This window comes from Pangasianodon hypophthalmus, chromosome 5, assembly GCF_027358585.1.
Source record: "Pangasianodon hypophthalmus isolate fPanHyp1 chromosome 5, fPanHyp1.pri, whole genome shotgun sequence".
Classification (NCBI taxonomy): Eukaryota; Metazoa; Chordata; class Actinopteri; order Siluriformes; family Pangasiidae; genus Pangasianodon; species Pangasianodon hypophthalmus.
This window is the reverse complement of record NC_069714.1, coordinates 29,525,094-29,537,194: the sequence shown is the minus strand read 5'-3', so window position 1 is coordinate 29,537,194 and position 12,101 is coordinate 29,525,094. Positions and strand designations below refer to the sequence as shown.

Below are 12,101 nucleotides of genomic sequence, written 5' to 3'. Positions count from 1 at the left end.
TACAGATAAAAACGTCTTTATTGCAAATTTTTAAAGCAAGCATGTGAAACATACGAGTCCTGAGCTGTTTGCTGTTCCTCCATCAGAGTGGAGTGTCACTGCGCCACACTTGTGTCGATTCTGTGTGCCGAACAGCACATTACAGTGATGTTTCACTATAACACTATAACATTATAAGGATTAACATTGGGAGGAAAAGCAGGAAAGGTTGACAGACTTTTCACTAGAACACAACACTAGACTATATATACACGTATATATATTTTTTATATGTACTGTATGTGTGTATAAACAAAAAAACTTTACAGATGTACAAAAAAAAAGTCATATATCAAAGTCATAGAGATAATATATAATTTTTTTGTCACAAACATTCAGCAAAGTAGTAAATAGCCACGTTTGAGTAAAAGTCCTGAAACAAGAATCTTTATCTTTAATAGTGTCCTGTTGCTGGATATGTGCTCACGTTTTTCGGGGCGAAAAAAAAAAGAATCAATGCATTTTGTTAAAACACCTGCGTCTGCACACAGAGACCAGCTGGCCTTCGTTTACTTCAGCGCTGACTCAGCATTCAGCTGAAGAACACCCTCCCTGTCTCCAGGCATCCTCTACAGCTGACCCGTGCTTCTCTCGAACCTCCGTCATTACACAAAAACGCCGCACAGAAAAGCAGAGACCATTTCTGCCGTCTGCTCTTTCTGGTTTGGCAGGTCTTTCGAGACGTCCCTCCAAACCCATGCTGAAATAATAAATACGCTGTGTTTACTTTCTCCTCTAGCAAGACCACTGAATTCTGGGCAGAGCCTGACATTATTATTTTCCCCTGTAAAAGCTGAGGTTTTCTTTTTTTTTTTTCCTTTTTTTTTTTTGAGACGATTATTAAAGCTGGATTTGTGTAGCTGGTACTCTGCTATGGCAGGAAATTGTGCAAAATGTTAAACAGACCTGAATGTGCATCGATGCGCTTAAGTCTTAATCACTTAAAGTGCTTGTGTTTGAAAAATTTGGGGTAGAGAGGACAAAAAAAAAAAAAAAAAGAAAAAAATTGTATTTTGTGCAACTGAAATCAAAGGGTGTTGATTTGAACATCCAGGTTAACGCACTGGGTAAACTTTTGAAATTAAAATGGACAAAAAAAAAAAAAACCTTGATTTTAGGTTGCCATGAGCAACAGGTTCAAAAAAAAAAAAAAAGCAGAAATAGTTATTCTAACATATATACTATAATATAACGTAATATATCACAGGTTAATGCACTGTGCCGATTTTTTTCTGAGTGAAATAAGAATGAAAAATGAAAGATAAAACAAACTCTGAAGTCAAGTTGCCATGGGATTGTTTAAAAAGTAGAAACGGCTATTGATTATATTATACTGTATTGTATTGTATTACATTGTGTTCACATATAGAACCTGGAATGTATAAAAGGCAGACGGTTGTTCTCCCTCACTCCCTCAGCCTGAAGCGATTTTCAATTCCACTTTGGATTTAAAATAAAAAAACAACATGCAAGTGAGCGCATAGCTTTTGCAGTAACACAATAGCACCACCAAAGCTGACATATTGACAACAGAGCAGATGTAATGTCAGATTGTAGATCGTGTGTATTCCTGAATGTGACGCTTTAGCCCTGAACTGCGAGGAGAAAAAAAAAAACAAGAACAGAAAATGAAGCGTTAAGTAACAATACGCTGCTAAAATGGAACTGAATAAAGCATGCACTAGCTAAGCAGAATAAATACAAGTCACATGCAGCACGGTAAAGGGAACTAAAGAGTGACGGCGTTTTTGCACGTGGGTTTTTTCTTTGCGTCCTTTCTGCAGCACCTCGGAGGTGAACAGTGCTAAATATGAGTAGATACACTGGCTGTGCAAGCGTGGTTAGTACGATCGCGCAGCGTTTCAGAGTAATACGTCGTCGTAGCAGGGATGAGTGTCACTCTAAACGGCTTAAACGGATGGAAGTGAGGGAGCGTCCGTTTTCTGCTCGGGCGAACAGCACAAGAACAGCCGAGTCCCGAGGCTCCTGAAGGCGAACCTGAAGTACATCATGTGCCCCATGGCGACGAAGGAGACGGAGATGATGACGAGCAGACCGAAAGCTTCGGGGTTGGGTGCCAGGATGACCATGATGAAGTGCAGCAGATCTAAGAGGTAGTTCATGGAGTTCTGGACGCCATTGATGATCCCTCGCTCCGCCTCTGCAACGTTCTCCTGGATGAGCTGGGTCACGGTCAAGTCGAAAGACCAAAGACCTGAAAGAGAGCCGCGGAAATAACGAGTCAGCTGATGTTACACAGCTCTTTTTTTTATTTTACTGCCACATTAACACAAATGATGATTGGCCTCAAAGGTTGGCTTTACAGCTCTTGTGTCACACTGACAGTTGACTACTGTTTCTCTTTTTCTGATAATCTAGTAATCAAGATAACTCTCGATGAAGCATGTGGTGTATTTACACGAAGATTCTAATGATATTAATTTCGGGATCACGTTATATCGTTTCTATAGTAACAGCTCACTCACAGGGATGTGATTCACAGGAATAAAAAAAAAATCAGTGATATGGTGTTTACTGTAGGGAAACGTTTATTTAACATTTATGGAAGGGGAGTTTGCATTTTGCAGTTTTTCGGTAACGACAAGCTGCGTTATTTTTGTCTAACGTAAGTGATAACGTTTTTTAAAGGGGAAAAAAATGTACTCTAGTTTTCCTATACAAACAAACAAAAATATAAATTAAATTTTTTCAAATCACCCACATTCTGCCCATCTTACATTCCATAAGATAACATACAATACAGCTTATTGCAAAAGTTTGCATCCCCCTTAGTTGTTTGTTTGTTTTTTTTTTTAACAGGGCAAAAAAAGAGAAAAATGAACTTCTAGTTTTTTAATCTTTTATTATGTAATTATGTTCTTTTAATAATCTTTTAATTTTAATAGTGCACTGAACTTGTGATAATGAAGGGCCATGAACATACAATCTTGGTATAATTTATCTTCATTTTATCCAACCTTTTGTACTAGCGTTTGAGAAAAAGACACCTTGTGTATTTATTTTTAATTAAACATGTCTACTTACCCACTCTAGCAGCAATAACTCCAGCGAAGAGAAGACTGACAGACAGATAGGACTCGATGTATGGGACTTCCTCGGCCTGCATGGTGGAGATGTTGAGTGCCGCCTGGGTTTCGGTGGTGATCCCGCTGGCCATGGTGGGACCCTCGTTCAGCGGCGCCTTGTCCCCTAGCAGATGGCTTATCATGCTCTGGAAGGGAGAGACGCTCAGGTCGAAGGGGCTTCCGGGGACGAAGACGGACACGACGCAGAGCATGAGGCAGGACAGCTGAGCCATGCCGGCGAGGAACCCGGTGCGGATGAGGCCGCACTTCTTGCGCACCCACGTGAAGGCCACGGTGCCGCAGATACCCGAGACAGCCGAGGCTCCCATGAGCATGCTGAGGATGGAGCCGTTCAGGCCCTGCGTGTAGGCGTAACCTGTGGTGATGCAGTCGAAGCCCAGGACGGTCATGTAGAGGAAGGCGAGCGACATGCCGGCGAAGAAGATGGACTGGTTGTAGTAGGCGACCCAGCCGTCGCGGAAAGTGCGCAGGGGTTCAGACATCTGATAGCAGCAGCCCTGCTTCTCCTTTGTATCGGACTTCACCACAGAGCCCTCCTTCATCAGCTGTGAACCTTCAGCCAGGCCTTCACCATTCTCCAGTTCTGAGAGAAAGTCACAAGAGCAAGCGTATCAGTAGAGGGAAAGTGATACGATAATATATATATATATATGTACACACACACACACACACACAGCATGTCTACTCTAAAAATGAGTCTTTTCGTAAGATTGTGTCTCTCTTTAAAATCTCACCTCTTTGAATGTTGAGTTGCATCATCTCTTGGTTGTCTTTCTGTCCTGCCTTGATGGCCAGCGCTGGAGTTTTCTGGTACACCTTCCACAGGAGGAAGTACTCCAGACACATGGAACAGAGGTTCCAGCCCGAGATGAAACCACAGCCCATGAAATGCGAACCGAACGCCATGATCTGTCCCACCAGCATCGGGGCCAGGATGTTGGTCAGCTGGTCGATGATTCTCACCGTGGCATTCATGTCTAGAACAGAAAGTTATACAAAAAAAAATTATTTCTCACTCATAGTTTAAAGAAGCAAGTGGAGAAAATCTGTTAAGTCTAAACTTTGAATCAATACAATATACATTTTAGAGTTATAGTTATTTTATTATAATTTAAACTTGACAAAAAAGATGAGGCTCATGTTAGTCAATTGCGAGAGATAAGACGCATGTTGTGTTGTGCAAAAAATAAAACACTCAGTGTCGTGTTTCCTGTTATAGGAAAATCATTAACCACATTTAAACTTCAAATACAATAAACTCAAACAACAAATTGTTATATAATAACTTTTTATAACACGTATTTCCTCTGGTGAATGCAATTTCCGAATACAAATCATTAATCCATCGTTTCCTGTTTTTTAATCAGCTGTCTTTGTGGAATCAGCCGTAAATTCCAGCTGCTCAGCGGGTTTTCTATCCAAGCGTTCTGCTACACTGGGTTTATGGTGCTCAAAAAGAGTCATTAACACACTGCAGATGAACATGGAGATGTAATTATCCTGAGATTTTATAAAGCCATAAGCAGTTTGGCTGTTGCAGATGATGATGATGGTGATAACGGGCATGAATTTACAGTCTGGGTTTATTAACCCTTTAAAGTCTGTTTTTCCGTTTTTTATTTGTTTATCGTATAAAGTATGGTTTCTTGGTAACATGACACGCTGATTTTTTTAGTTTTATTACCTTAAAGAGGGAGGAAAAAAAAGAGCCTGTTGAGAGAATGACTGTTTATAGCTGCTATAACATAAGTGAGAACAGGAACTGACTTGTTTTGCGGACGTTCCACAACATTAAAAGTAACTATAAACTATAAAAATGTAACTATGACGTGTCTTTCTTCAGTAAATGAAAAACTATAACACAATGTTTGTCATTCAAGTGACATTACAGTACTAAAAAGAGTGTTGTGTAGCATCAGTGACAGTGTGGAGAGCAAACGTGTTGACTTCTGACCTGCCAGGCTGCCGCGGTCGTCTCCAGCCACCACCACCACCCAGTCCCTCTGAATGGTGATGGACATGGCAGTGCTGGCCAGGTTCGCAATGTTGGCGATGCTGATAACCATAATGTAGCAAAACGTCTGTAAAACAACAACAGCAGCAAACCTGTAACGCATCTGTGCACATCGACTGCAACCAACACACATTAAACATGATCTTTTAAAAAAATACCACCAAATTTGTGAATAACACGTTACACTGGAGTTTGATAATGCAACAGTTCCAACTAAACAACAAAAACAACTTGAGTTTGTCCAATGTTTCCCTGAATCATCACAAATTATCCTTCAGTTTCATTTTTGAATCTGTTTTTTGCTCGTGAAGAATGCGAGCAATTAAACAATGCATTACTGCATGCATTACACAATGCATTACAAAACAAACTGCATTACTAGCAATTTAGTGTGTGATCCTTTTTTAGTATAATTTTATTCAAATTCTGAACACAAACTGCGAACCTGAAATCAAGACTAAGTGTACAACTGCATTACACAGTTTGCTAATTATCAAGTCCTAATAAACTACGTCAGACGTGTTGAAGCATTGAAGAAGTTTAAATATGAATTTGATGCTCTCAAAATGAATTGCTACTCTTAACTCTTAGTACGACTAACACTCCTCCTCCTCATGCTATTCCTCCTACTACCACTGCTACTATTATAATTATTATTATTATTAATAATAATAATAATAATAATATAACTACTACTAATACTCTTTCTACCACTGCTAGTACTACTACCACCACCATTACTACAACCACTATTGCTAATACTATTATCCAGAGTATCACTACCACTATAATTACTACTACTATTACAACAACTGTTACTACTATTACTATTGCCACTACTGCAACTAATAATACTAATACTAGTACTACCACCACTATTACTACACCGGTTACTACCAATACTATTGTCAGTACTACCACTACTACAACTACCACTGCAAATACTATTAATAGCACTAATAATACTATTACCACCACCACTACTACTACTAACACTATTACTACTACAACTGCTACTGCTAATACCAGTACTACCACTACTACAATTAATAGTAGTACTATTACCACTACTACAACTACTACTACTACTACTACAATTAATACTATTACCACCACCACCACTACTACTAACACTATTACTACTACAACTGCTACTATTAATACCAGTACTACCACTACTACAATTAATACTAGTACTATTACCACTACTACAACTACTACTACTACTACTACTACTACTACAATTAATACTATTACCACCACCACCACTACTACTAACACTATTACTACTACAACTGCTACTATTAATACCAGTACTACCACTACTACAATTAATACTAGTACTATTACCACTACTACAACTACTACTACTACTACTACTACTACTACTACAATTAATACTATTACCACCACCACTACTACTATTAACACTATTACTGGTACCATTATTACTAGTACTAATAATACTAATACTATTACAACCACTACTATTACTACTACCACTACCACTATTATTACTAGTACTAATACTCTTGCTTCTACTATTACTAATACTATTACTACTTCTACTACTAACACTAATAATATATAATAATATATAAATAAACAAACCATAATCTAATAAAACAACACACTGTACTTCATTAGATACACTCAGTTACCATTTTACAGGTCCTGCTACCATGCAGGTCACATTGTAGGTGTACAGTTACTGACTGTAATCCATCTGTTACGTTGTACAAAGTATTGGCACCCCTCTACCACCATCTGTTAATGTAATGCGACGACCACCACTGAGCGGATATTGTATTTGGGAGGGCGCCAATACTTTGTGCAGCTCAACAGGAACACTATAGTCAGTAATTGTAGACCTGCAAAGTGACCAGACATGCCAAAAACACTCTGCACATGTGATAAATATCTAAATTAATAACTTTATAATCTTTGCCTGGGAGGTCACATGACCAGATACGCTACTCTGGCACAGGCAGTGAGACACCTTTTGATTTGTCTGCTCTAAAGATGATAATAATAATTATAATAAACCTTTTAAAATGTGTATAAATGCCTACATTCAGGCCCAGTCCAGAACAACAACAACCCTAGTTATCTAAAAGGTCGCACACTATCTGCATTATGTTAGTACTTCATGACCCTGTTTACAGTTAGAAACATGTCTCTGTTTTTTTTTTATCTGTGTTTCAGGTTACAGCTGTGTAAAACAGGGACGTGTGCTAACACCAGCTCTACCACACGCCTCATTTGCACACGTCGAGGCCCCGGTGTTCTGTTGACAGCACAGTGACGGGTGCCTCCTCGACTTCGGCTTTAACCCTGTTCAACTCCCAGAGCATTCCTCACGTACATATCACTGTAGTTACTGAATAATATGCTTTTATATGAATAACTAACCAACAAGCCATGACTACAAGGGGTTAAAATGGAGCTGGAATTAATGCTAGCATAGCTTTTATGTAAAGATCTGGTGTCAGTGACCCAGAATGCCTTGTGCTCCTTATCTGTTTCCAGGCGAAAGAGTGTTGCTATTTGCCCTTTAACCTGTAAGCTTGTCTGCAAGAACTTGACTTTCTTTAAGCAGTCGTTTTAACTCCAGTGTAGTTTAAAAGAAAGGAACTTTGCTTTTTATGTTTATGAACTTTGCCTGGTTAGTTTTCTTGACATTTTTTTTTTAACATTAAACTGTATCCTGAAAAGGGTAACTATAAAATAAAACGTACTACACATTACAAAGACACAGAGTCTTAACATAGAGCATAACATTGAATTTTAGCAATGCTTTAACATTAACAAATCAACTTTACTTTAGGTTTAATAAAGCATCAGTAACCAAGTAACAACGTTAGTTAACACAAGTATTGATTGATGTTTGTTTAAATGTTAAATAAATTCACCTACACTGACTGTTTATTCAATGCATGACTAAAGAGTTACATAAAGGTACAAAAAATAAATTATACCCAGTTTAAAGAACTTTACAAAACTGTAGCAAAACCCTGAGAACTGGAGCTAAAATACTACCTAAATAACTGCCAAAACTGTATAAAGTGTAGCTAAAAATGAAAACACTGAAAAATGTAAGAAACTGCAGCTACAAAAACCTGCTAAAACCCCAAAAACTGAACCTAAAAACTACTAAAACCCCAAAAACTGTAGCTAAAAACTACTAAAACCCCCAAAACTGTAGCTGAAAAACTACTAAAACCCCAAAACATGTAGCTGAAAGCTACTAAAACCCCCAAAACTGTAGCTAAAAAACTACTAAAACCCCCAAAACCTGTACAAACCTTGAATTTTAAGCAAAAAGAGATTCTACTTATTTTTTTAAACTGGTATTAATCATACACAACCTGTATATGGCAAGAAATACAATATTGTACCTGCGACTAACACTTTAAACCACTAGTAATCCAACACTCACCAGCAGCCATCCGTTATAGAGGTTTGTGAGCTGTTCTTTATAGTGGAAAACCAGCATCAGCAGGACACCACACACGATAACCGAACAGTTCTGGACCAGCAGAGACGTCTGGGCCACTGAAAAAAACACAAATCACCTTATTTACTGTTGGATTGGATATTAGATATTATATGCAGCTTATTATTCCAGAGCAGGAGTGTGAGTGTATATGTACAAGCACATAGAACAGTAAACTGGGGGATAGGGATGTGCGGTATACCGGTACTGGAAAAAATACCGGTATATATTATATTTCAAACGGTACGATATCATAATTTTGCTCAGTTCGGTATTTGATTCGCTGGTGTTCTGAAGTTCACCACTACGCGGCACTGTTACCCAAACCGACGCGAAACCGGCAAGCGTGAAAACGACAATAGATCAAACAGGTGAAACTCACTCTACACGTCCGAAATTAATAAAGAAAGCGGTAGAAGTGAAACATGGCATTACTTTGCCTACAAAAGTGATGAAAAAGGTGAACCAACTGACCTTAATTCACCAGTCTGCAAGCGCTGCTATAAGTCATGTGCTGCCCCGGGAGGCAACACATCAAATCTTAGCAAACATTTGTCACTCGCTCATCCTGATTTGTTCAAGGAGTTAAAAGATCAACAGCTGAGTGTCTCTTTCAACTGATTTAATTTAGACTTTTATTTTAAAGAGATCATTAATATTATTTTTAGTATTAGTAATAGTGATGAAGGGCATGTTACTGCTGTGACGACCTCTAAAAGGGAAGCAGCTGAGTGAATGAGAGAGAGAGAGAGAGAGAGAGAGAGAAGTATAAATGAAGAGTTTCTTTCCAAAACGTGATAAATGCCATTTAAAAAAAAATTGAGTTCCCGCCAAAATCAGTATTGTATCTGGACGGTATTGAAAAGTCAATTTTTAATTTTACACAAAATGTGATATCTCCCGTGTTGTTCTGTCATGTTTTCTCCCTTTCTTTCCAAACCGCGACAAACGCCAGTCTCCCTTCTCTGTAGAACGCGATCCATCCACTCAACCAATCACAGCGCACCATTCCACGCACTGTAAACAGTAATGGCGGCGCTCTGAATACACCCGGCATCCTAGTTTTCCTCATCTACTTTGTACTTTGTGATCAGCAAACAAACAAAAAACAAGAATAATTTTGACGGCATTGATGAACCTGATTCTGATACATTTTCTTTGCACCATTTGATAAAGACTGAAAAGATATGAAGAGATAATCCTATTTTAATTTCATCTCTTCAGTTTTTTTTCTTGCACAATCAAAATTTGACCTATGTTCCATGTAGGTTTTATTTTTTACATTTTCTTTGCACAATTGTTCATGCAGAGTTTCAAGCAGTGTGTTTAATAAAATTGTTTTCAATTCACTTATATATATTTTGAGGCTGGTTATTTGTCACCTATGGTATCGATTTAGTATCGATACCGAGGTATTAGATCCTAGTATCGTACCGAAGACAAAATTGTGGTATCGAGCCATCCCTACTGGGGGAACTTCTACCTTTGAGCCGAGCGTTTTTGTCCACCCAGTCCCCGATAATGGCCCCGAGCAGCAGCACCGATCCAGCCACCACCAGGCCGTACACAGCGGTCAGGAGCAAACTGTTTCCGTACAACTCGACCAGAAACACAGCCACGGCGAAGTTCCACATGCGGTCCCCCTGGAGGATGAAACAACAGCAATGTCGTACAATCAAACAAATCAGCAAAGCTTGAAACGTCACTGAAATATTATATATATACATATATATACATATTTATTATCATGGAGCGCCAATACTTTTACATCTCCATTATTAGTTACACTAACACATCTATATCATCATGGGGTGCCAATAATTCTACATTGCCACAATTAGTCACTGTAACAAAAAAATTCATGGGGTGCCAATACTTTTATATGTCCATTGTAAGTCATGGTAACAAATATATTACCATGGGGTGCCAATACTTTTATATGTCCATTGTAAGTCATGGTAACAAATATATTACCATGGGTTGCCAATACTTTTATATGTCCATTATTAGTCATGTAACAGAAAAATTCATGGAGTGCCAATACTTTTATATCCCCATTATTAGTAACTGTAACAAAAATATTATCATCATGGGGTGCCAATACTTTTATATCTCCATTATTAATCACTGTAACTAATAGTTAAATTTTATTTTTGTCCTAATTGTTTCATTTTCCTATCTTTTATTTCAAGAAATACTTGAATTTTTAACTAATTAATATTGTATCAATAATAAAATATCATGCATAAAATAAAAATGTATTCCTCACATTAACAGTAAAAAATCACCTCAGAAATACTTCTATTAAAAAAAAAAAAAAGAAAAGAAAAGAAAAAAAAAAAGTTTGGTAACAGTATCTACATTGTTCTGTGTTTATAAATAAAATTAATTATTAAAAAAACACATTTTTAAATAATGCATTCTCCAATCAATAACAGATAATCATCTATAATTAAATAATTAGTTATAATTGCATACTATTTTATAATAACTCTCGCCTTGTTCTGTGTTACATGTGTTTATAAATATACTAAATTATGATAAAAATTTATAACAATGCAGGTATGCTTTTTTTATAATGTACATATGCAGTGTAATTAAATATATGCAAATGTATAGCATGCATAATTAATGAGCTATCTGCGTATATTTGTTTATTTCTAGTAAAGCTCCAGTAAAAACTCACCCAGGTGGACAGAGCATGTCCGACATAGATAAGAAACTTCGAAGATGTGAAAAAGTCACGCACAGAATCTGGAAAGACAGAAAAATTATACTTCATTTCAAACAATTTAAAAACAGAAAAAACTAGTCAACATATAAATGTTAGTCTTTTATTTTGCTTGTTTTGCAGATGTTTCTGATCTACAATCACTTACCACAACAGCCCTTTTTAGATGCTGAGCTTTCCATTTCGACTTCACTTTATAGTTTTTGTGCAATAAAAGAAATTAAAATAGAAATATAAGATATATTCCTTAGTGGCGGTAGTCAAGGCGAAGCAATTCCCAGCAAAACAAACACACTGTAACCTTAACTTCCTACAAAATGCACGGATATTTCTCCTCTCCTCTCCTTTCCACACTTAGCTATCACTGTAGCTGAAGTCGGAAAGAAATAAAACCTCTCTTTCGAGGATTTACTGCCGAAAACAAGGAGAATTGCAGAATTCCCGACCAGCCGAGAGAGCGCCTCGGAACGCGTTTACTCTCCTGCGCGCCGCCGATGCGCTTTATGAACGCGCACAGGGACACGTGACCCAGCACCAGCCAATCAGAGAGCGCTTGCGTTGTTTACCAGTCATTCTTTGTGAGAGGAAAAAAAAAACATGCTCTGTCATTGTTCGTTTCCTACCACAGTGCTTTTTTTTTTTTGCTTTTTTTTTGCACAAGAACTTGGTGTTCATATCAGAGGTCTCGGGCCATAAAGCTGCTTTGTGAATGCT

The 12,101-nt window shown here is 37.7% G+C and overlaps 1 protein-coding gene across 1 annotated transcript; it reads right to left on the bottom strand.

The window, feature by feature from the left end:
• On the bottom strand, positions 1-11,878 carry slc40a1 (solute carrier family 40 member 1). Its single transcript, XM_026912575.3, has 8 exons — positions 11,536-11,878; positions 11,343-11,410; positions 10,140-10,299; positions 8,600-8,715; positions 5,101-5,227; positions 3,881-4,123; positions 3,085-3,729; positions 1-2,254 (listed from the first exon to the last, which is right to left on the bottom strand). The coding sequence occupies exons 1-8, from the start codon at positions 11,567-11,569 to the stop codon at positions 1,950-1,952; spliced, it is 1,698 nt and encodes a 565-aa protein (XP_026768376.2). The 5' UTR covers positions 11,570-11,878; the 3' UTR covers positions 1-1,949.
• Between the last annotated feature and the right edge of the window lie 223 nt (positions 11,879-12,101).